The sequence below is a fragment of the Lepisma saccharinum genome, chromosome 15 (genome assembly GCF_977018435.1).
Source record: "Lepisma saccharinum chromosome 15, izLepSacc3.1, whole genome shotgun sequence".
Lineage (NCBI taxonomy): Eukaryota > Metazoa > Arthropoda > Insecta > Zygentoma > Lepismatidae > Lepisma > Lepisma saccharinum.
The window spans coordinates 13,505,429-13,532,577 of NC_139243.1; the positions used below are offsets into that span (position 1 = coordinate 13,505,429).

A 27,149-nucleotide genomic window follows, 5' to 3' on the forward strand; every position below is an offset into this window, starting at 1 on the left:
GAAAAGTCAAACACGTATTTTCTCTAGAACCAAAACCATTTTTTAAGTTTTAAGGGACAATTTGCAAAACTTGAATAAAAGTTTCCGTCAGCGTCGGTTATTGTTTGCGGCTTCATGGTTATTTTGTTGATATGTGTGATTGACAAACATTTAATAAGATTCCGAGTTTTTCAACAAGTAGATGCTAAATAATATACATGTGACATTGATCGTATCCTTGCAATTGTTATTTCGTTAGTTAATGTTGATGTGCCAATTTTATGAATGATGAGCCCGAAACTTTCCAACAGATCGATCGAAATTGGAAGTGATTACAAACATTTGTGCAGATTGTGCTTGGCTAAGACAAGTTTGAAGTTAAATTTGTTCCTTGAAGAAGGAATTCGTCGAGATATTCAAGGATTAATACTAAACTGCTTGTCACTTATTGTAAGTTGCGTGTCTTGCATGTGAATGTGATATAGTATTTTCTTTAGAACCATGGTTAAGGTTTGGGTACTACTTTACTATACCGGAGACACCTATCAATGATTTATTTCGCAATCTTTTACATTGTATTCTGTGTTGCAGAACATTTCTTTAGGTGAAATAATGAATTTCTAACGAAAATAATGTCTATTTCTTACATACGATAGCCCCACGAACCATCCGGGGACGAGGTATGCCTACTAGGTTAGGTTAGGTTCCATTAGCACTACTTTCGTTCAATTTAGCATATAAAGACAACGTCGGAATTACAAATTCCACGGCATCTTCCACACCCGGCAACAACTTCACGACGCATCCTTGACACATTATGTTGTAGCAGCAGCAATAGTGCGTATTGTGCTCTCGTGCAGAAAGCAAATGGCGGCAGCAGCAATAGCGCGTCGGAAATAGATTTTCGTAGAAAACCACATGCATTCGCATTAAAATGGATCAAAACTACATTCCCGAACATCAACAACGCTACAGAAAATGATTTGCGTAAGTACTTTCTCCTGTAAATTTGAAGAAATCCGTCTCCGGTATAGTAAAGTGTTACCAAGGTTTGATACTGCAAACATGAAATTGGAATTTTTAAATTTTGTTTATGTCAATATATGGAAGCGAAGTCAGGGTTCCCACACCTCGAAAGCTCAGGAAATTTCAAAAATATAAAATACTCTTTGAAAATCATGTAATTGATCAATGAGTTATGAAGTCGGTTCCATTGTGAAATCCTCCACCCTCGATTTCGCTAGGATTTTTTTTTGATAACAGTTTTCTATATGGGGGACACATTTCTTCATTTTTACAGAAGAAACTACTTACGGAATTGAGTTTCTCGAGCATGGAAACAAATATTTACGAATGTACAACTGTTGAAAGTGGAGATACAGCCGTTTAAATGTGATAGGTGGAAGTCTACTTGCGGCCATGTCAGTTTTGTAGCAGCTACCTGCACCCGTACCGATGGATATATAACAGTCGCTTTTTCAGGGTTAAACAAAAACTTCCGTAAAAATTGCCCCCCGATTCTGGGCTCTGCCCCAGGGGGTGATTGACCTATTGCTACCACGGCCACACCTTTTTCTATAGAGTCCCTTTAATGGCATGTTAGAACCTGCCCAACACTTAATATTACAAAGATGTAAGTTTCGTAGCACGTATATCTCTAAAAATGTCCTTTTGCGCTAGTTAAAAACACTCTTAGAAGAGTCTTCATTTTGGACAAAAAAATTTCAAATGTGCTAGAAATTGAGGGTGGAGGATTTCACGACGCTGCCTGAAGTTCATCTGAAGGACTAGAATATGCTCCTGTCGGTTGATAAAGGGTGACCAGAGTTTCTGAAACGAAAAGCAGGACATCCATGGATGCGTACTAGGAGGGCGGAGGGGCTGCAGCTATAACTAAAAGAGCACATCAAGTGCACCCCCCCTTTCTTTCGCAAAGGAAAAGTAATGCTGCTTACATGTGCCCTGGCATATTACACAATTTAATCTGTTTTTGGTACTAATCTGATATTCCCCGGACAGGTTTCTTCATTTTTACAGAAGAAACTACTTACGGAAATAAGTTCCTGTAGCATTGTCTAACATGTGGAAGGTGTTTTGTGTGATGTAACGGATTTCTTCAAATTTAAAAGTTTGGGGCTCATTTGGGAGTAGGTGACTCTGGCCAATTTCTAACATGCTTTTACAGGGACTCTATAGATAAAGCTGGGGAGCTGGAGCAGAGAGGATGCGGGGCCGCGTTAGCGGTTGGGGGCGGTAGGTCAATTACCCAAGGGGCGGAGCCCAGAATCGGTGGGAAATGTGGACTCAAAATTTTCAAACAAAAATCATTTTTTAGTTTAAATTTCCCACCGATTCCGGGACGAAAAACGTGAATACACCTTAAAGAATGTTCCGCGAAGCAGATAGGTAAGTACAAATGTCAAAAATTGACAAAACGAAGAAGTTACAGAATATCAGATGTTTACCCTGTTTTCTTCTTAATTTGATGTGATTGTTGTTTAACATCTCATTTCTGTCACTTTTGGTTAATTGCAACAATGAGGATGAGTGATGATATGATTGTAAATGGACACTCACAAAGAGCATCCATGTCCAAGTTGAGATTCGACCCGAGGACCCCTGACATTAATTTCTCTAATTTTTGTTCCACCCTTTGCTTATCTTTTTAATATTACAGATTAACCTTCCTGTAGGTCTTGATCTTACAGATTTTTTCGAGTGTGTGTGTCCTTACTTTCTTACCATAAAACATCCATACATTGTGAAATAATATTAAAATATTAATCAATACTGTGAATATCTTTGCCTCTTGCCGCAGCTGTAGTAATCATCTCATCAATGCATCAAACATGTAATCAAGGGTTCCTGGTTTTGATACCCGGTGGAGGCACACATTGGTTTAGATCCCACTTTAAACTGTAGGTCCAGTCCCACTTAGCTTTACTGTGCATAAAGTGGACTTAAAACACCAAATCAATCAATCAAACATGTAAATCCCCAGAATTGGGTTATTTTCAAAACACCCCTGCATATACAAGGTAACCAAAAGAGTTCTTGCCGTTTTTAACGTCACATGGGAAGAAGTGGTGCCTGAAAAAATGGTTGTGGTGGGAGTGGAGACATTGGTCTTGCCCAATACTCACACATTGTGGCCTCATAGCAGCCATAGCTGGAGCAGGTGTGAAGAGAAATGGAAGTGTTGAAGCAGCTCTTTCAGGGTTGTCTGCTTTATGACTTGAAGGTTGGCTTGTCCGGAGCAGAATCAAGTCGCTGAATACATCAGGCCGTTGATGATAATGCTGTGAATGAACACACAGATAGGAATTAGTTCCAGATGTTCAGGTCGGGAGATCTGTCACTTTGTGATGATTCCCGCAGTGGCCGACCACAGGTCCTGGATGACGAGGCCCTAAAGGCGGCGATACAGGACAGCAGCCTAAGGTGTGGTGAGCTTGCCAACCACTTCCAGGTTTCTGATGAAACAGCCAGCCTGCACCTGCACCACATAGGAAAGATGTTCAAGTTGAGCAAGAGGGTACCTCATGCACTGTCGGAAGGTGCAACAATAAGTGACATCCTGTTTCTCGTTGCTTTCTTGGCACCACAACACACCCATATTCAGTTGAGTGCTCACCAGTTATGAAAAGTGGGTCCTGTATGACACTCCCAAGTGTACCAGACATTGGTTGTCAACCCGGGGACCCTGTGACTCACCCTGCAAGATCATGCTCTGTATGGTGGACTAGTCGCCAAGTGGTGCTCTATGAGCTGGTACCAATTGGCCAAACCATCACTGGGAATCTCTACTCGCAGCAGTTGGAACGTGCGCAACAGGCACTGAACCATAAGGAGCCAGCATATGCTAATTGTGTGTACTGCTTCTTCGCGACAATGCCAAGCTGCATGTGGCATGGGTGGTCAGGGATGCCATACAGTGACTTGGCCTGGGAGACACTGTGCCATCCACGGTACTTCCTGGACCTTGATCCAACAGATTATCACCTCTTCCATTCCCTGGACAACCACCTTCGTTAGAAATCCTTCGCAAATGAGGCAGGCTTGCGATCCAGCGCCTTGAATACATAGTGTGGAAAACAACACTTTTCTAGCAGGTTTCACTCAGATATGATAATACCACTGTGGCGGATTTACCCAGTATCACACAGAATTTCACGTTCGCTTGTTGTTCTAACTTGCTGTCCATGATGAAATTTCAGATGTGGTAACGCACGTGGTCAGAAGAGCACCAGCTGCACAGCTCACGATGTACACAGGACGATGTCTCTTGGCACACTGACTTATGAAGGTTGGTGCTCCCTGTGCCTCTGCATGCAGCCTTGCGCTGCCATCTGTTGGCATGTTACAGAACTAGCCTCGAAACTTTTTGATACCACCTGGTACTTTCAGTTATCACTCAGTACCTTGCATATTATATCATGAACAGACTGCATGCAATATCTGCTACTAAGCATTAAATATAAGCTTTACAGTAAGATTAAGGTCGCAAACGAAGCGAGCGTGAAAATTTTTAGATCTACAAGTATTTCTATGCGAACTAACAATGTATTAATTTAAAAGGCACTAACGTTTCAAAGAGGTAAATAATCGTCTGGATGTTTTGCAGGATGCTGTTGGAAGATAGAACGTATTTGGTTTTTTGGAGAAGCATCACATACTGCAGGACATGACCCTAAAAAAAGGGATTGTCCTGCGAAAATCAGGATATCTGGTTACTTTAGTTGATAATAACGATTACAATAGACACAAATAGTTACAACTTCCGTAATTTGCTTTACATATGAAGCTTTGAAGTTTTGCATTACAGATTAATTAATATTGTGTCCATTTGTAATCTTTTGTTTCTCAAAAGTGTGAAAATATTTGCATCCAAGTTCCAATTGTTTAATTCAAAATTAATCATGGTACACAGGCATTTTATACATGGGTCATTGATTGATTGATTGAATTTCAGATTTTGGGTGCATCAGCACTTAGGCTATTTTGCAGACTTTTTCCACCATGCTTGTATTTGGTGGAAAATTTAAAATTCCTCTTCACAAATATATCAAATTAAACTTTGCTAATCACAAACAAGATGTTCAGTCACAGTGTGCTCAAAAAGTCAAAAACATCATGTGACATATGTATTGCATTCCGGCATTAGTGATCTCACAAAAATGTGACACACAGGAGATGTACTACGTAGATTTTCAGCGTGAACGCAGGCTCGACCAGTACGCGAACCCGGGTCTCTGGCATGCTGTGCCGTTGCTCTACTAGGCAACGTCAACATCTACAGTGTTTCAAAGGCAACATATGCTGTTGCTGTAACACTAGAAGAGACAATCCCACACAGGTAAAATGGCAACAGCGAAAAACGAGGTCGAGCAATGGCACGGTATGCCAGAGACCCGGGTTCGAGTCCTGGTCGAGCCTGCATTTTTCACTGAAAATCTACATTGATAGAGAGTATTTTAACCTTTTTTGGTAAACTTCCTCTTTTTCAAGAATCAAGCATTTGCTTCAAAAAACTCAACCATTTTCAAAGTGTATTAAATTTGCTAGACTGTTATTTATATTATATATTTATTTATATATTTTTGGTCATAACATACTAGCCCTACTCATTTCTTTACTTCCTGGTTTTCAGGTCTCAGAAGATGACAATTTACCTAAAAACGTGTGCCATTCGTGTATAGATAAGCTGGAAAGTTTTCAGGATTTCAGAGACCTCTGCCATGAGTCAGAAAATCTGCTCAATGCATACGTATCGTCTGAAGAAGAGAGGAGGAAGCAGAAAGCACTCTTTGAGGTAAGCCTGATTATTCCTTAAATCACTGAAATCCTGGTTTTCCATTTTCCTTCACAATAGAATTGAACATTAAAATTGTTTCCATGCTTTTAAAGTTTTTAAACTTTATTGCCCTGAAAATAAATGTATAATTGAAGTTCCACTCTATGTTTGATGTTTTATCTTTATTGCAATGTGCTATTTGTGTACTTTAGTTTGAAAAGTAAGAATTACTAATTATGTAAAAATCGATCGTTTAGATTTTGAATTCTTACATTTCATACGCTTTTTAAATATTTTCAAATGTAAGTTCAATGTTTTTGTTTTTAAATCCATTCTAAGCACAGATAGGCTAATCGGGACCATATCTACAGTTTGAAGTGAGATCTAAACCAATGTTCCTACGCAGGGTATCAAATCACTTGATTACAAGATGATGTTCCACTACACCATCATGGAGGCTCAGAATATATCTTAAACACGTGAGAATATTGATAGAGGCATGTATATTTCGTTTTTGATGAAAACACAAAATGTGAAATAACACATTGTAATGTTAATTTTTCATGTTTCTGAAAGGTGTTAGGTGAATTTTCCTATCCTGTATTGTCACGAAATGATGCGAAATGAAATGCAAAATACGAAAGAGAGACTTAAACACAAAATATTGAGTTTATTTACCGACGTGACACTTTCTGAAGTTAGAATTATCCTGTGAGTAATGCAATTCAATTCAATTGATGAATTCTGCTGTAAATATTTGAGAAGCAATAATGAACCCCTTTATACAGGAATAAGCTTAATGTTCTGGCAACGACATAAATGTTCTATTGGAAGGTATATGTTTATATTGTGTAGTAAGTGCATTTTTTAAAATCAAGTTTGGGATTATATTCACATTTTTTTATAACCAAAATGTGATTTTATATACGGCTTTTTTACTGCTATAACAGCGAAATTTTATTTTATTTACCACTTTTGAACCCGAAATTGACTCTAAATTGGTTTTTGTACCGAAATTTTGCTTTTTTATTTACCAGAAATATGTGCCTCTAAATATTGATAATATGGCATTAACTCTTGGACCCCAGGCTGTTACGGCATTGTCAGTGTTTTAAAAAAAATTGAAATTAAAGTATTACTCTGAGTAAAATTGAATGGTTGGGGGAAATGAATAACAGGAAAGTTACCAATTAAAGCTCATAGATCAGTCTATAATGTTATGTTGATTAAGATTATTTATGTTGTAGTAAAAAAAAAAATAGGTAAAGTGTTCCCCTGTGCATAGCACCACGCCATGAAGGCGTATAGGGGGTGTGGGGCTAACGCCCCACACTTTCTTGATCCGGTCGTGAGTAGGGGGTGATGTGATCAGCATCACGCTCCTGACCACCTTTACCCCCCAGGGTTTCCCCCAGGTACCCATGTTATTCGATGCTGGGTGGGCGCCGGGGCCGCTTCCACTGTTAGAAAAGTTCCCGGATTTGAACCAGCCGGCGATCGAACCCGGGACCTTTAGCATGGTAGTCAGATGCGTTACCGACTGAGCCACCACGGCCAGTATGTTATGATGTAGTTATTAGAGGAAATAAAAGAATTTTTTGTTAAACAAAATACATAAAAATCACTTTTATAGTGTCTTGTATCGTGCTGTTTATGTTGGTTTGGTGTTTTAATTCCACTTTATGCACAGTAAGGCTAATCAAGACTGGACCCATGAAGGAGGCCCCGTGCTGTTTATGTATTTTGCATGTTGTTTAACAAGAATTTTGCCATCACGTTGTCGTAAGAAGTTCTTTAATGTCATAAAATAGTTAACGTGTATTGTGAAAGTTATTCAGGTACAACTTTCATCAATTAGAAGAAATATTCACACTTGAGTTGTTTTTGCATTATGAAACTACATCCATTGAGATATTTTTGGTGGCCAGATCAGTCCCTGTAGGAAACTGTAGAAATTAATTAACGATTCAAGTCAAGGAAATTTTTATTCCAGAATGCCACTTTTGGGAGAGAAGAAATTGTAAGAAATTAACACAACATCATAATTTGCAGTTTTGTTATTGACACCATGCTAATCTTTGGTTTGTGCCTAACAAATGTCATGTACAACACTTGAGTTTGGAAATAATATTTTTATGGGTGATGTGAAAAGGAGATAGTTTGATTTGATTTGGTGTTTAAGTCCACTTTATGCACAGTAAGGCTCATCGGAACTGGACCTACAGTTTAAAATGGGATCCGAACCACTATGTTGTCCACCGGGTATCGAACCCAGGACCCCTTGTTTACAAGGCGACGATGCTACCACTGCACCATTGGGGAGGTCTGAAAATGACTTTGCTTGTAGTCTCAGTTAGCAATACTAGCAGTTTAGGATTTTATTAGCAGGTGCAGACAACATGTGCTCAAGAACTGGCCATACAACCCCATGGAACGATCTTAAATCATATTTTGACAGAAAATGGTGATAGATCAAGTGCAAATACAAATTCTTGTAAACACAATATTTAGGGTTTTTTACCGATGGGTAAATGGTAGGAAAATTTACCACATAGTTTTCAAAACCCTCAAAAATAAAACATTGAAGTCTGTAATATCACAGTTCGTGTTTCTGTCAAAGATGAAATATGCATCTACGTAATTATTACGTTTTTCCAAGGATAATATGACTCTGGCAACAACCTTCAATGTTGATCTAGCTCAAGTACTCTCAGTACTATGAGAATAAAAAACTTCTTACATCGCGTGTCAACAACATACATACTTGTTAAAAGCAACACAAACAGCATGATACGAGGGTCACTATTTATATTTTGAGCCTAACAATGAAAAAAACAGGAATTTGTCATAGAAAACTGCTTTATTGTTTTTCGAAGTATTCTCCTTTTGCATTCGTTCGAACCATTTGTCAAAGCAGGTTTTCCAATCTTCTTGAGACACCTCCATAATATGGTTTTTGAACGCATCAACGGCATCTTCCGCCGACGAAAATCATTGTCCATGCAATTTATTCTTGACATTCGGGAACAAGAAGTCATTGGGTGCCAAATCAGGACTGTACAGCGGATGACCCATCAATTCGATTTTTTGACTGTTCATAAAGTCGGTTGTTAGACGAGATGTGTGACAGCTGGCATTGTCTTGATGAAGAATGATCCGACGGCGTTTGTTTGTTTTCCGTATTTGACCGAAGACCTCTGGCAAACAAATTGTTGTGTACCATTCAGAGTTGACCGTTCTACGTTCCTCTAAAGGCACAGTTGCCACCTGACCAGTTTTCCCGAAAAATCAGGCGACCATTTGTTTCGATGTGCTTCGAGCGCGAACAACTTTTGTTGGATTGGGTTCATCTTGAAACACCCATACAGTCGACTGCTGTTTACGTTCCGGCTCATATGCATATATCCATGGTTCGTCACCTGTTACAATCTTATATACGTCTTTTGAAGCACCACAATTGTATTTATTGAGCATTTGTTTGCACCAATTGACGCGAGCGTCTTTTTGAGTTTATGTCAAATTGTGTGGGATCCAACGAGAACATACCTTTCTCACAGCTAAATGATCATGTAATAGCCTATTTTATATATGCTGGTGGAACTAATGCCTATGGTTGCCTCAATCTCACAGTATGCCACATGACGATCTTTCAGTATTAGGTTTTGCACAGCATCAATGTTTTCTTGAACAACAACTGATTTTGGACGACCTTCGCGAATCTCGTCGGTCAGCGAATGGCGGCCACGATTAAATTCGTTATACCAGCGTTTCACAGTGGCAAAGGATGGGGCTTCATCGCCAAATGTGGAAGTAAGTTGATCGATGCACTCTTGTCTTGATAATCCACGTCGAAAATCGTAAAAAATCATCGCACGAGAATGTTCACGAGTTAATTCCATTTTATTGTTGTCGCGCAATCTCCAAGGCAACATAAACAACACAAATGAAGCTATTGACAAAACGTTTGAAGTACGTTATGGTCAATAATGCCAGACGATTCCGTGCAAATGTCAAATCGTGCCTAACTTCAATCAGTGTTGCCAAGTCTCAAAATATAAATAGTGACCCTCGTAAATGACACTTTAAAAGTTTTTCCAAGCTTTCGATTCCATCTTTGAATCATTATCAGGGCTGGTCGAAAGAGTGCGAAGGGTACACGGTTGAGTTTCTGCTGGCGCTACTTGCTGTATCTGCCAGAAGATGTCCTTGCAGTCTCGCAGTGTTGGTAAGTTCTTGTTTGTCGAGATTGATGGCAGAGGGAGATGGGTTTTTTAATTTGACCGTGTTATACCATGATAAAGATTTCCACATAAATTGCCATTGAGATTATTTGTGTTTTTAATCACTTTCATTAACATCCTTTTCTATTTTTCCTTTAGCCTGTGCCAAAAAGGAAACACAATGCTGTGGTAATTGCTTGTTGGTTTCTATAACGTGTTTGGCCAACCCAGAAGAACTTTTTTCCTGTGTATGTGTTCTATGTGGTCTGCGAATCTGTCTTTGATAGGTCTTTTGCATTTTCCTATATAGGCTATATGTCCTGGTATTTCAGTACAACGACAATTTATGTGGACATCTTTATTTATCATGGTATAACATGGTCAAACTGAAAAACCCATCTCCCTCAGCCATCAATCTCGACAACCAACACTGCGAGACTGCAAGGACATCTTCTGGCAGACACAGCAAGTAGCACCAGCAGAAACTCAACCATGTCCCCTTCGCACTCTCTCGATGATGATGATCTCAGGATGGAATCGAAAGCTTGGACAAACTCTTAAAGTGTCTTTTATCATGCTGTTTGTGCATTTTGTGTAGTTTTTAACAAGTAATCTCAGTACTGTTTGAATAAACCTTAACCATTTAAGAAGAGATTACTAAATAGCAAATATTTATTTCAGAATCCTGCCATATCCTGGTCTTCAAGTCCAATTCGTAAACGGAATCCTGGCATTCAAGAAACAGTGACCATAACACCACGTAACATGGGCTACTCTCAGCCAGTTTTCGTGAAGGCGGAGATTCAGGAAGAGACTGATGTGCCAAGTGCATGGCCCCAAGAACAACCTCATGTTAAAACTGAAGTGAAAGATGATTTTGTGACTCCTAACATTGCCATGCCTTCGACCTCCATCGACACGAGGCTCTCCAGTCAGTGTATCCAAGGAGCTTCAGTTTTACCAGACTCCAGTAGAGCTGGAAGTGCGAGTGATCCTAGTCAGATGCTCTTTGATGGAATGAGTGCAACCCAAAGTGTTCCTAGTGGACAAAATGTACCTGGAAGTGAAGGATATTATCCTTATGATGGGGGACAATTTGGTGAGACAGTGTCAGCGGAGGACAGTGATGACGAAGTGCTCATTTTAAGTGATGATGACGACACGGGGAATAGCGGAGGAGCAAATCTTGTTCCGTCTGGAAGTCAAGCAACGGCAGCTGGAGAACGGTAGGTGAAATAACTTTTTATTATGGAGATGAAAATTGAGTATGACAGTTAATTATTTCATTCATAAGTAGTGGTGGTACTAGAGGTACGCAAGAAAATTACACCTCATTCTTGTACTGCATATTGAAATGTGATCAATAGTGGAACTGATTTGTAGGCACTAAAAACCTCTAAGATAGGCAGGCGAATAGGCACGAAAAGTAATGAAAATGGGTACCATAAAATAATAGTAGGAAAGAAGTAACCTGCTGTTGCCTTGTAGTGAGGAGGCCCTGGATTCAATCTCCAGTGGCTCAGATACCACTTTCAACTGTAGGCCCAGTCCTTTAAACAAGTGGCCTTCAACCCTTTGGCCTGCAGGCTGCATATGACCTCCTGGCTGTAATTTAGAGGCCCGTTATAGACCATAATGAAAAGAATAATGAACAATGCAAACCAGAAAACTTAAAAACTAAAAATCAAAATATGTGCAAGAGTCAGAATTTCTTGTTCTGTGTAATCATCCCCTACCTGGTATCACTTACGCCTTCAAACAGCACTTTTCCAAAACGAATAATGTAGAATCAAAGTTGAAGAATCTACTTACCGACACTTATCTTCAAAACTAATTTCCTCATCCAAATTCAAGTAAAATATTGACATGCTAGTGAAGAAAAAATTGTAACTGTTCCTTTTGTTTTATGATTTCTTTCAAATTCTCCTAGCAGGAAGACTAATAATTAGGGAGCGGAAGTTGATGACGTAAAAAATATAGGTATATGACCTATAGAATGTCCTAAAAAATGGGGAAAAATGACGTAAAAAATGCAAAAAATGAGCATTAAATTTGTTAGTTTCCGGTTAAAAATTGAAATGAAATGGAAATTAAACAAAATGCAGTCCGTCCCCATTGCCCCCCGCCCTGCTCGAGCATCGCAGCTTGCTCCAGAAAAAATTCCCCGTGGCTTTCACCATCTGGCCAAGGTATTTCCAGCCTCTCCTTAACTGATCTTAAATCTGAGTTTGCCCCAGACGGACACCTGGTAGTTTCCCCTGACAGAACAAAGACTGTCATCAGTTCAGCATTCAATCCTGCCAGATATATATATGCCTATGTTCACCTTGGTGAAAATACTCAAGAATATTACCAAAATGAAAAAAAGTAACAAAATATGATGAAACAATACAACGAATATTGCGAAAAATGACGGAAAAATGCCGAAAATCTGGGAAAATGACCTAAAACCTGAAAATTGGCATAAAATGCACTTTAAAATTACCTTTTTTGGGTTCTAGACGAAGTGTAATATTGTGTATATTTAATGGGCATCGTGTCCGAGATGTCAGAAAGAAGATGACATTTCATCAACTTCCGCTCCCTACTAATAATCATAGAATTTTGGCAATCATTGTGACACAAAATTTGAACCTTCCTTAAAGTAATGAGATCTGTTTGCATTTCGGAAAAAAGTTATTTGTGTTGAAAAAACAACTTAAAAAGTAACTTACACAAGCATGTGAGCTTCCCATGGCCAATGTATTTTCCATTGACAAGCGACTGTAAGTATCGTAGACTGGTGAGAATTAATGTAGAAGTTAATCGGAACTGTAGTAGAATGCATTTAGGGAGTTTATTTTAATGCTAAGAGAAGCTAACCTGGCCTGCCTAACCTAACTGCAAAAGCATATATTGAACAAAATCTTAAGTAATCGCTAAAACTCTGCAGTATGTGTTAACAAAAGTAAATGGAAATCAAACCATGTTAAAACTGCATTTGTAGCATGATGAAATTGCAATAAAACAAAAGGAACTTGGGCCAAAAAAACAATTGCAGTCTTGTCTTTGAAGGGGTAAATGACAATTCATGTGTATGAATGGTAAATGTCATCTTTTCTTAGCAAATATCACACAACATTGTTTCATTATGCTTATTTATTGTGTTGCAGTGACTAACCTCAATTCAGAACATGTTTCATAAGATAAGAGTGCATTGTATATTAAACAACAGAAACCGTGTAGTTTTTTGTAAAGCTCATCTACGAACATGAAGCCTGTCAGTTCTTTATAGAATGTAAATATGACCTGCTATTGGAAAAATGTTAAATGCCATTGCTTTAAACTTACTGTTTCCGGTTCAACCCTAGACACAGGGCATGAGTGTCCCGTTGTGAGTGTCCCTTCATTAATTTCATCTAACCATTTTTCATCATTGTGGTTTTTTGAAAGGGGGGAAGTCCCCGAAGATGCCCATCCTCCACTTGCATACATTTTGAGGTATGCGCTTATGCCTAGGTACCTTAAAATATACCCTGGGCATCTTCTCTGGGTGATGCTAGGTAATGCAAATACTATTGTGAAACCACCAGCAAATGAACCTGTGCAGACCCGCGACTCCTGTGCACTGTACTCCCAGGACAAGGGGAGGAGCATAGTGGAGCATGCTTCCTTATGGCCCAAGCTGAACGAATCAAGGGGAAGGTGCACGAAAGATTTTAGCCAAATGTTCTTTTGTTTGTGGTCGCTCTATGGTATAATTTAGCGTGACTAGTTGGATGTCTGAATGTCATGTGTGAGGGTTGAGTCCAATCTCTGGGTTTGGCTAGAATTTTTAGGTCTAAGTCTCTGCATACAAGGGTCACTATTTATATTTTGAGCCTAACAATGAAAAAACAGGAATTTGGCATTGAAAACTGCTTTATTGTTTTTCGAAGTATTCTCCTTTATGGTCAATACACTTTTGCATTCGTTCGAACCATTTGTCAAAGCAGTTTTTCCAATCTTCTTGAGACACCTCCATAATATGGTTTATGAACTCATCAACGGCATCTTCCACCGACGAAAATCGTTGTCCACGCAATTTATTCTTGAACAAGAAGTAGTCATTGGGTGCCAAATCAGGACTGTATGGCAGATGACCCATCAATTTGATTTTTTGACTGTTCATAAAGTCGGTTGTTAGACGAGATGTGTGACAGCTGGCATTGTCTTGATGAAGAATGATCCGACAGCGTTTGTTTGTTTTCCGTATTTAACCGAAGACCTCTGGCAAACAAATTGTTGTGTACCATTCAGAGTTGACTGTTCTACGTTCCTCTAAAGGCACAGTTGCCACATGACCAGTTTTCCCAAAAAAACAGGCGACCATTTGTTTCGATGTGCTTCGAGCGCGAACAACTTTTGTTGGATTGGGTTCATCTTGAAACACCCATACTGTCGACTGCTGTTTACGTTCCGACTCATATGCATATATCCATGATTCGTCACCTGTTACAATCTTATATACGTCTTTTGAAGCACCACGATTGTATTTATTGAGCATTTGTTTGCACCAATTGACACGAGCGTCTTTTTGAGTTTTTGTCAAATTGTGTGGGATCCAACGAGAACATACCTTTCTCACAGCTAAATGATCATGTAATATTTTATATATGCTGGTGGAACTAATACCTATGGTTGCCTCAATCTCACAGTATGTCACATGACTATCTTGCAGTATTAGGTTTTGCACAGCATCAATGTTTTCTTGAACAACAACTGATTTTGGACGACCTTCGCGAATCTCGTCGGTGAGCGAATGGCGGCCACGATTAAATTCGTTATACCAGCGTTTCACAGTGGCAAAGGATGGGGCTTCATCGCCAAATGTGGAATTAAGTTGATCGATGCACTCTTATCTTGATAATCCATGTCGAAAATCGTAAAAAATCATTGCACGAAAATGTTCACGAGTTAATTCCATTTTATTGTTGTCGCGCAATCTCCAAGGCAACATAAACAACACAAATCAAGTTATTGACAAAACATTTGAAGTACGTTATGGTCAATAATGCCAGACAATTCCGTGCAAACGTCAAATCGCGCCTAACTTCAATCAGTGTTGCCAAGGCTCAAAATATAAATAGTGGCCCTCGTAAAAGCTGTGGGGTTCAAACAGCCTCATGGTGACCTCCAGGGTGGAGTGGTTAGCACTGCGTTCTATGATTCCAGGAGCCCCCAGGTTCAAATCTCCAGTCTGGACGAGGGTGCTCTTTGTGGGTCTCATCATCAATTTCATTGCATCATCATTTATCCTCATCTTTGTGATTAGCCAAATGTGGCAGAAAAGCAAAGCAAAAATAAACCAAGTCAATCAATTCAAACAGCTTCACATAATTGATTGTTTTGGTTTATTTTAATTTGTTATTCGGCATCCTTTGGCTAGCTAATTGTGAATATGAGGATGAGTGGAGGCATGCATATTTCGTTTTTGATGAAAACACAAAATGTGAAGTAACATATTGTAATGTTCATTTTTCATGTTTCTGAAAGGTGTGAGGTGCATTTTCTTACCCTGTTTTGTCACAAAATGATGCGAAATGAACTGCAAAATGCAAAATAGACTCTTAAACACAAAATTTACCGTTTATGTACCAACATAAATAAATATTTGAGAAGCAAAAATGGACCTCTTTATATTGGTATAAACTTAATATTCTGGTAATGATTTAATGTGCTATTAGAAGTGATATGTTTATTTTGTGTAATAGCGCAGTTTTTAAATCAAATTTTGGATTATATTCACATTTTTAAACCAAAATGTCATTTTATATACCGCTTTTTTCAACACTATAATGGTGAAATTTCATTTTATTTACCGCTTTTGAACCCAAAATTGAGTCTGTTTTTGTACCGAAATTTTGCTTTTTTATTTACCAAAAATATGTGCCTCTAAGGATGAGTGATGATATAATGAAATTGATGAAGGGACACTCGTAAAGAATTGCAGGCCCAGGCTGGGATTTGGACCTGGGACCCTTGTTGTCATAGCATGTTCGGCTAACTACTTTGCCACGTAGGTCAGCCAGACTTACATAAGTTGGTGCTATGTGAATTAAGACTGTTAGAGCATTGTGTTGATTACTCCTCCACACAATTCCTGCATGCCATCATGGTATGGCACAATGCACAGCAGACACATTTATGTTAGCTACTTTTAAACAACTAATATAGTGCACATTGAGTCATTGACATACGATCTTGTGAGTGAAAGTTTGAGGTTTGAATCCCAAAATACTTTATTGCGTATCAGGATCCTGTGAAATATTATTAAAATCTAAGAAATAAATAACTGTCATATTCAGTTTTAATCTCATTGTTTTGTTACAATTGAAAAGAGTGAAAATAACCCTGCAAAGAATAAAAATTACTGCAACATTTTTAGCTTTTTTTTAAAAAAAAAAAATTAGATAAAGTGCAGTCAAAAACCAAATTAGATTTTGGAAGGATTCTCTATTTTGTGTGTATCGAAGTGGATTAACATCCAGTTTTAACCTTTAGGAGGCGGAAGCCTCTCTGAGCAGGAATGTTTCAAGCATGTGCTTTTCAAATTTGCCGTGATATACAAAAAAGATTATAGCTCAATAACTAATTGTAGTAGATATATGAAATCGGTTTTGTTTTTCTTCGGAAAAAGACAGAGACTTTTCAAAGGTGAAATTTATGCATTGTGCCTCCCAATAATTAGTGTTAAAGGAGGAAGAAGACGAAAATTGACATGCCCCTGTGGCCACCACACTAAACCGAAGAGAATTTAAAAATTGTAATATGTAGCAGTGGTACACTCCTACAACCATGCAAAGTTTAGTTGAAAATAGAATGACAATTCTTGTGGAAAAAATAATAACAATGTATAAGAGCATCAGTGTTACCAGTTTACGGAAACAATTTTCGAAATATCAACAGTAGCAATGGATATATTGTTTTGTAATTCGAGTATGTGATACGTTAAGAGGCATACAAATGAACAAAAAACAGAACCCAAGTATTGTGTGTAGTTTGAAAGAAATTATGTATGAATTGCTGCAACGTAGTCAGGGTAAATTTTTAAAATCGGGCCTTTGCTCCCACGTCCACCCTTAGTCGCCACACGTTGCTTAAAGTGTTACTTTTGACACATAATTACACGTAAAATTTATTTTTTTCAAAACAACTGCAGTCGTTTAGAAGTTATAGCAATTTTTATAAATCTACCCACAATATTGTCCAGCATCATGGCCGTGCGGTCTAAGGCATCATGCTTTGAGCCCCGGCTATGGGACACATGCAGGTTTGGGTCTTCGGGGGAAAGCATAACAACTTTTCTCGGTCTGTGTATGGGACCGGTGGCAACCCATACACAGCAAATTGGGGAACTACAATTGAGTAGTGTAACCTTGTTTACGACGACTGGGAGTTCGTCGTGCTGACCACACATCACCCCTTAACTTGTTGAATGGTCTCCCAGCTTGGGTGAGTGAGTGCGTAGAATCAGGTGGGAGTGAGGCCGGCAATCGGTAGGTGGGCCTGGCCCTCACGAGCTGTTGCACCATGTTTTATTTATCCCATAATATTACGAAGGGTCACAAAGTACTTTTTCAATCTCCACTTATTAATAAGAGTAACAATGGATGTATTATGTAATTCGAGTATGTCAGACTAATGCAGACTAATGAACAAAAAAGACAACTCAAATATGTGTAGTTTTCAAGATATGACATGTCAATTACTGCCATGTGGAGGTAGTTTCGATCAAAACCAGCCGTCTACTAAAGGTTAAATCATTGTATATTGTAATTTCATTTGCATATTGTAATTTTCATTCGAGTGATTTGGACCATCTTCAAATATTATAACTTTTTTTTTTCAAAGAATAAATAATTTTCACTCTTTTTACATTGAAGTATAGTTGTTTTATGTAGTTTGTTGTTTTGATGTTTTTTTTTCTTTTGTACACAATTGATTGAATCAAAGAACTACTTGATTATTCAAACTTATGTGTTCTTGTGTAATCTGGATAAGAAAATATTGCTCCAGAAATTATGAATAAGGCAAATTACTGGTACATCAAACGTGTTATTGATACAGAGGTTTGATTGGTGGTTTTGCGTTTGTTCACATTACATTCACACATATATACACACATTAACAGAGATGAGAAATTGGATTTTTGTAAGTGATTAGTGTACTCATTCATGTCTTTTGTGTGGTGACATTTAGACATCTGAAGGAGTATTGTTTTCAGTTGTCAGGTATTGAGGTGTTTTGGAATCAATTTAATGTTCAATCAGGTGTTCGAATTGTCAAATTGGTTGATCTTTATAAAAGTGGTACTCCATTGTCTGCAAATTTTATCTGGCACGGATTTGATTATTGGAAAGAGAGGCAGCTTTGATAACTGTACAGGTGATGTGATTTGATTGTGACTTGCAGTGCAAATAGGAATATGCCAAGAAGAAACCTGGTGAATGTTTCTTTATATCATGTGCGTGGAGTACTTTTAATTTAATATCTGAATGCTGACAAAGAAGATGAGGAATCTTTGATTTTTTACAAGTAAGTATTTCATTAATTTCCCTTTGATCAGATGGTCGTATAAATTCTAGGTTAGATACAGTGCAAATATCTTCAGAAAATTTTGCTTTTTTTGGGTGGGATTAGAATGAAATAGGGGTGAATTGTTATAACAGGTATACATAGGATAAAAATGTGTGTTCAGTTTTTGTACCAATTTTCCTTTTGTATGTGTTGAATGTTGTCTGTAGATATATTGCGTCATGGTGGTCCTGTTGGTAAGGCATATCACCAGTGGTGGTGATTGGGATTTCAAAACTGGGGGGTGGGGCAGTCGCCGCCACTGCATATCACTGCCATACAGGAGTTTTGGGTTCTATTTCAAGGGTGGATGATGTTAGGTGGGAATTTTTCCAATAATGTCACTTCATGTTGTCTCTTACTTCCACACCTATTTCACCTAGACTTGTCTAATTGTAGATACCCACAAATGAACTACAGTTGCCACATTTGCTTATTCTTGGGTACCTATAATCAGATGAATATACAATATTCAAAATAGAAAATTAATCAAATGAAAGTTCTGTAGAACCTGGTGCCAGTGCAAACTGCAACTGACATATTCCTAAGGTAGCTTTCAGGCTACAGTGACATGGGAATTTCACGCCTCCAGCCTGTCGGAAATCATTCGTCATGCATGTGAAACCAACACACCAAGGCAACATGATGAAAGCTATTGAGAAAACGGTTCAATCTGGGCGACACACAAGTGACAAGTGGCATGAGCAGCTTGTTGTGTCTCTTTGGTATGAAAAGTTGCATTTATTACTTAAGGTTCGTTACCAAATGACACATTGTTCTTGTCACTTTGGTCTGAAAGCTTCCTTAATGATACTATTTACCAGCAGCAAGGAAGACCAATGTTAGCACTTTATTGCATTCCACACTGTGCATACCCAGGGCTGGATTAAGATGAAATTGGGCCTGATGCTTGAAATCTTCGGTGAACAATAAAAACAACGATGTTATAGTTACTTCACAGCGCAAAGAATAATAGTAACTGTATAATAAGTAACGCTGTGTCTAGGCATCCGAAATTGGGGCTCCAAATGTCATTGTAAGATTTATTTTCAGGTTAATATAGCAAAAGAAAACTGTTCAGCTTTCAGAAAATTCTCATCTGTTTTCATCTGGGCCTAATGCTGCAGCATCAATAGCACCCACCTTAATCCGGCCCTGTGCATACCTACTGTAATCTTCTGCTCCACCTCCATGACAATGCAGATGAGAAGTCCACGCAATGTTGGATTTTCAGCTTGCTTGTGTGTGTAGATTAGAGTACTGCAGGGGATTACTTTTGCTGGCTTGTATTCGTTTGAGAATCCTACCCTCGAGCGTATACAATGAAATATTTTAATCTGACAACAATCATACATGTAGGAGATGATGACTGTGTTCACTTAAGTTTGAATTTCACTGCATCTTCCACTTGACGATCCATATTTAAGGGTCCACTACAACAGATAAATTACAGTTATACATGTACTACTGGGCTTCGAGCATATACCACTTCTTTTGGCTGTTCAAGCATTATTCACTCGAGTGAAGAAGCTCTCAATCCCGTATGCTCTCTAGTGTCATCCGTGCAAACTATTTGGTGCTTAAGCTAAATCCTCTCAGTGCAACACACTAGTATAGATGGTAGTATGAAAAGAGTGACGTAAACCGCGGTCCTTCCTCAGCAGTCAGCACTGATAGATGTCATCTCCAACTTGGCAGGATGTTGCATCAACTCGGGCCGTCACACACCTCCAAGTATAAAAGGCAACGGTGCAAGCAATGTCTCCTTTTTTATTGCTCTTTCATTATCAGTGAGAGATTAGTGAACAATATCGATTAGTAGCCGACATAGTGGAACCCAAGCTGGAGCGAGGTGAGTCAAATTGCCTTTCCAATCTCTACAATCCCTTTTATTCATCCTCGTGGATTCTTAAATTGTATGGAACGAGACTTCTACCATTTCTAAAACAAATCACCTGTATCTCAGTATGGTCTCTATCGTCCCAAGATAATAGGTGCGAGCAAAGCTGTAGGCGAGAAGGAAGTTTTATTCCCAATTTGAGCTCTTTGAACAGAATTAGTGAAGTGTTCACAAGAAGATCACGAAAATCTACTTACTGTGTCCCAGAAAACTCGATGTTCTTCTGAGACGCTGGATTCCTACCAAAACGTATGCAGAAATGTATTTGCTTCATTGTGATCCAATCTTCTTCACTAACTCCAACACACAATATTCCTGCTAATCACCTACCATTTTGAAACACTGACGATCCTAGTGAAGCATCGGTAAAGCAGGAATAAAGTGTCGGAGTTTTTCTTGATGCCTTGTTTGATTTTCTAACGTAAACAGTTACGTCATAAAGTTGTTTTCATTTTTTTTTACTTGCCCTGTAAATAATACTATTAATAAGAAATTTTGCTTCTAAGTTAGTAAAGTAAATAGTAATTAAATTTCTTATCTGCAGCATGGTTGAATTCTATTCTTACACAAATATATCCTTGTAACTTTGCCAAATGAACCCAACCCACCCATGGCCTAGCTAAACACTTCAAATATTGCAACTACCAAGTCAAGACAGTATCCACCAAGCAAAACTCTTCTAAAGCCAGGGTATCTCACAGGGTCAATAAATGTCACATGAAATGCAGTAAAATTATCATGTTATTTATGTAAAGTGCACAATTGTCGTTACTTTTGTGCCATCATTGTGCGGCAAAAGTGGATTTTACATGTTTAATTGACAGATAGTTTTAATTAACATTCCGATTTTCTTATGTGTGATTCCTTTTTGTTTTTTTAAGTTAACAAAAGTTTGTGTGGTGGATTGATATGGAAGTACTTTTATATATAAATAGGGCTTGCACTGGTGTGCATTTGTGCGTAATTTACACCCAAATTTCGGTCCGTGACACACAAAAAGCATTAATGTCCAATTTTTACCATGGTTACGGGTTATGGAACTGTTCATTACAAGCAGTCTTATCTTTGTACGTAAGAAGTGTTGCAACCATTTTACCTGTTGGCGTAAATCCAGACGGCTTCTGCTAGAAAAATAAGCTGCACATTGGCCAGTTCGGTAGAGTTGCTAACCCTCTTGCTGTGGCGTTACTTGGACTTTTTTACTCTGTCAGTAGATAAGCAATGATTATGGCTTGGTGATTTTCATTGGTGAGTTTGTCTAATATTTTGAAAATGATTAAGTTGTTGGCCCATTGAGCACAAGGAATATGTTATAGACGAAATTTTACACGGGAGTGAGTGGGCCGGTAGTTAAAGAAGCTTTGGATTCTTAGATGAGTTAATTAAAGTTTCATTCATTTGATGTTGGCTGCAGATATAAATACAGTGGAACCCCGATTTTACATTCCCAGATTGTACATTTTCCCACATTATACGGTCAATATTGATGGTCCCAACATTGCAAAATGAAATTTTCCTCGATTTCATGCTTGGGAACCCCTGCTCTGCAGCATTAACTTAAGATGTATGCAAAATGGAGTGAAACATTGATGAAATGTAGTACGAGAGAGTCAAATGAAATCTTTAATCTGTTTGTTAGTTTTTCAAATAGTATGTTTCTGCATGTAGGGTTGCACAAGTTTGCTACATTTTGGCATAGATTCATTTTAATTTTTTTTCAGCTTGGTCCCCAGAAAAATTTAAATTTTTCTTCCACTGTACATCTATTTATTTCGTGAGAAGCGGAAGCGTTGCAGAAAAGTTCTATTTGAAATTCGTAAGGCTGAAACGAATGGAAAAGAATGACAAACTGCAGGAAAAATAGTGGAAATGACTAACAATGCTGTGGGAGATACGAGTGGAGAAAGGTCGAGTTCAGGAACATAGTGTGTTATGTGCGAATTTTAAAATAATATAAATATATTGACTCCAAAAAAATTTTGTCTGACTCACATATATTAGAGTATGGGCATTGTATGACTCCACATTTTATTACTTTAGTGCGAGCAATGTATGAATATTCTGAACATCTTTATATTGATGAAGATACTCTTTTGGGACATTCACTCATGGTGCCTCTCTCAACTTGGGAGTTTCCTGCACATTTGATCGACATATCACTTACTGCTCTCCCAAAGGTAGAAGCACCAATGGTCGAGTACCATCATCAGTTTTTAGAGCTTTTCTCTCAGTACCCGAATTTTAATGTGTTTTACATGGATGGGTTCAAATCTGCGAAATCATTGGGATGCGCCTTTGTGGTGGCACATTGAGCACTCCGTAGACCGAAAGACACAGTTTCGTCCTACACATACATGCAGAACTGTATGCTGTCCTAAAGGCATTGGATTTCACAGATATTCACGCTCTTAAGATAGTCCTTGTATGCACAGATTCCACCAGTGTGCTCCAGAGCCTGGAATTATCAAATTCCAGACATCCTGTAGTGCAGCGTATCTTTCGATGGCTAGTGTCCTTGTGTGCCAGAGCTGAAGTGTGCTTCTGTTGGATCTCTAGTCATGTGGACATCAAGGGGAACGAAGCAGCCTATGCTGCCACCAAGTCTGCTGATGCAGACAGCGATGTTCTCATCCACCTCCTGCCAGCTAAGGACCTTTTAATTGTTTTTTGTTTTTCCATTCTTAACACGTGGCAAGCCAAGTGGGATGAGACAAGGGGGGTTAAGCTTTGAACTATCAAGCCCGTCACTGGTGCTTGGCGTTCCTCGTCTCATCCCTCGCACCGTGAAGAAGTGATCTTAACACGGCTCCGAATCATCCATGTTGGATGACGATGTCCGAGTTTTAACCGACGTTTTTATGTTTTTGAGAAGAGCAGAAGGACACTTTCCCCCAACTTAAAAAATTGTCTCCATACTGAATCTTCATTCTGCTGTAAATTTCAGAAGGTTTCACTTCCTCTGACCCCAAAAAACGAATAATTCTTCCTTGCTCTTCTACGGTGCAAGTTAACATTGGGAAGCCATGTTGTACGAGCTACTGCGAAGGTGCATACTGCTCGATCGTCACGACACCTTTCTGGCATGTTGCTAAGGAACCTTTTTGAGTGCCGAAACAGAAATTTTCGTTGTGCATAAATCTCCATGAAGTTTAGAATAAAATTCCTGTTATTTAATGACTTCCCCTCGTACATCAACACTTAAACACCAACCACTCACCTTATACTTATGGCTTTAACATGGAAGTCAACAAATTTAGCACACATTACAATACAAAAACAATAATTTGCATAGGAACCCATTGCTGTCCCATTAAGAAATTCTGCACCCACATAGTCAATTGATGCATTTGAAACATCTTTTTTTTAAGAAAAAATTACGGGGTTCTGGAAAATTTCAATATGCAAGTAACACCCCCATGTTGCTTTTCAAATTAAAGCCCATTAAAAGAAGAAGAGAATGACACCAATTTGATCTCTCTAGGTCAAATAGTTTTTGATCTACAGCTATTTGAAGATTTCAAAATGTCGTAAAATTTTGGGATTTTTGCTTGTTAGAAAGTCAATAACTCAAAAACCAAGAGCCCCAAAAATCTGCAATTTGGCAGTTTTTGTCAACTCTACTGGTGCTACCTATCTCGGTACCAAACATTATAAATTTCTGAGATGTCAAGGTTCAGACCGTTGGTTGATTTGACATGGAATGACCCAAATGATACCACAATTCAAAATTATAAGCTTTGTTCAACTATGTTGCATCAATCAAAGCAAACGTTTTATCTAAAAATGTCTGTCACTTTATCTTTTTTGTTTCTTGGATATATATACCGGGTGTCCCAGAAGTCTTTCCCTGATTACAAACTTTATTCATATCCTCTATATGCAAGGTAAAGATGTGAAAGTGGTGCCAAAATGTTGGAAAACTAACCAAGTTTTTTTGTTGCAGGTTTGAGTAACGTGGCTGTAGTATAGCAGTGTCAGTGCCCAGAAAACTAGAAATGTTCACAAATCAGGAAAAAGCTCAGCATGTCCTCTGGTATCACGAGACCCGGTCACAATAACAGTGCAGAGGAAATTTCAGATGTACAGAATTCTTTTGTCTAGAATATCTGCCATCAATAAGTTGGTATTTAAAAAATGGAATTTATCTTCATTCCCAAATCCTGTCAAGTCCAAGAAACATTGTATGGAAAGATGCCACCCGATGTCAAGAGCATTAATTCCGGATTCCTTGGCACTGACACTGCTACACTCCAGCCACATTACTGAAACCTGCAACAAATAAACTTCCTTAGTTTTCCAACATTTTGGCACCACTTTCACATCTCTACATTGCATATAGCCGATAAGAATAAAGTTTGTAATCAGGGAAAGACTTCTGGGACACCCAGTATTCTTTTTATTTATGATGAGTCCATTTCTAGCATGATTTGGGGAAAAATCGATCGGGGGATCGAGCTGGGCAGTCATCATGCTGATAAATCATGTCACGTCTTGTAGCTAGAGGCACATTCTACAACAACATTGCCATCCCGTTCGTCAAAAAATGTTCATAAGTGATACCATTTAAGATTTGGGGCAGGAAAAATGGCTCGATCAAATGATTGTTGATTACGCCCATCCATACTTCTGCCTGAGCGTGCGACAGTGGCTGGATGAAAATTACCCAAAGAAATGGATTGGCCGAGGTGGCCCGATTCCCTGGCCGGTTCGATTCCCCGATTTGAAGCCTTGCGACTTTTACATTTGGAGCCACATGACAAGACACCGGTAAACTCGCAAGAAGAACTCAAGCAGAGGATCTTAACAGCTAGTCGACACATCAAGGACACCATCACATCACAAGTTAAGAGACCAAATGTCCGTAAAAACCTGCGTGCCTGCATTCGTAACAGAGGTGCCCACTTTGATCAAGATGTGTAATGTTCTTTAATTGTATTGTTCATTGATTCCATTCACATGAAGATGAATGAAGTATTATTTCTTGTACACAAATGTGAATGTTAGCAACATTTGTACCTTGTTGGATAGCAGATGTCACAAGGAAGTAATTTATGTAATTTGTACGCTTCGTGTCGTACCATTTTTGTTATTAATACGTTGCCAAGTATACTAAGAGTGCATTTTTTTATCATCACTTGTAAGTTTAGACCCACCCGTTACTTACATGTGATTGTTATTTGGGGAAAAACTTTTTTTTTAAATGAACCACTTATTTGTTAGCTATTAGAAAACGCTGAAATATGTGCCATACAATGAGCAGTTTTTTCTCATTTCATCTTTTTATGTGGAAAACTGTCATTTTTTAAAAAAACAATTGAAATTCGATTATCTCGAAAACTACTAATTTTCGGACGGGGTATCATATGGTCAAATTTATTGCAAATTGTCTCTACTTTAACCCCTTTCAGGGAATACATCTAATTATAAGTCACCCTGTATGTATTGTTAATCGAAGTGAATTATAATTTTTGGATAAGTTGGAATCACACATGCCCTATATATTGTTAATATATTCCTGTGTTTGTGTGTGTGGTGAGAGGCGGTTATGGAAGTTATGGAAAGTTATCGTTGAAAATCGGTCCGAGAGTGGTCACTCTGGGTTAGCACCAACAGTGAAAAAGTAGGTGAAACCAGCGTTTGCTCGGTATCTGAGTTGGTAGAGCAATGGCACAGTATGCCAGAGACCCGAGTTCGTGTTCTGGTTGAGGCTGCATTTTTTGCTAAAAGTTTCTACAGAATTGTTACAGTGTTGTAGTATTGGTGCAAATCACCAAGAGCATTGATAATGAAACCTTCTGTGTACATTAATTTATGAACTGAAGGAAAAGTAAAGTTTACATAATGATTTGTGTTTGATTTTCAGGTTTTCAACTGTGTTGGGAGAATCTTGCTCTTATCAAATTCAACCCGGAAACTTTTCTCCATGTAAAACAAGTAACATAAGTAAGAGTCATGTAAAACTTGTAAGAAATGAACGTGGTGAAAAACGTTTTGCTTGCACCCTTTGCCACAAGCTATGCACGGATCGCAGTAATTGTGCAAAGCATACAAAAATGCATAGTGTCAAGAGACCTATTAAGTGTAGCATTTGCAACAGAAGCTTTACTTCTAAGTATAATCTCAAAAAACATTTACCACATCATCTCAAAACACATCCTTGGTGTTTTGTGTAAATATTATATTTTGCATATCTGTTCATTATTAATGTAATAATAAATCCAAGTTAATAAATATAGAAAAGGAAAATACTGTTTTACTCATTTATTCTCTTTAATATTATTTGTGTTAAGTTCATCTTTATATAAGAAATATTGTCATCTTTGGGAAAATATTATGCATAAGTTAGCTTTTATAAAAATCTAGGCTTACCTTCATGAACTGGCATTTAAAGTATCGTGTTCTGAAAGTGATATTTGTTCAAATTTAATCACCCGTTCTGGCCAACAGTTTTTGGAGTCCATAAGAATGCCATGCAACACTTCCACATAGTTTAATTAACCTGTAAATTATGTAAAATGCATAATTGTATTTAATTATGCACAAAAATTATGTGGGAAATTCCATGATTAAATCTTAGGTATTTCGTGGCCGATGTATCCAGATGTAAGCGATATGGTGTTTCTAGTGCTCAGAAAGATTTTTACACCCTTCAGAAACAGAG

The 27,149-nt window shown here is 38.2% G+C and overlaps 1 protein-coding gene across 12 annotated transcripts in view; it reads left to right on the forward strand.

The window, feature by feature from the left end:
- Positions 1–97: 97 nt before the first annotated feature.
- LOC145999604 (uncharacterized) overlaps positions 98–27,149 on the forward strand; it is a 107,811-nt gene continuing 80,759 nt past the window's right edge. For all 12 annotated transcript variants that reach the window (XM_083136653.1, XM_083136654.1, XM_083136660.1 and 9 more), the window contains exons 1-3: positions 98–429; positions 5,630–5,791; positions 10,675–11,219. In XM_083136653.1, the coding sequence (XP_082992779.1) occupies positions 265–429; positions 5,630–5,791; positions 10,675–11,219 (872 nt within the window). In that variant the 5' untranslated portion in view covers positions 98–264. The remainder of the gene's footprint in view (positions 430–5,629; positions 5,792–10,674; positions 11,220–27,149) is intronic.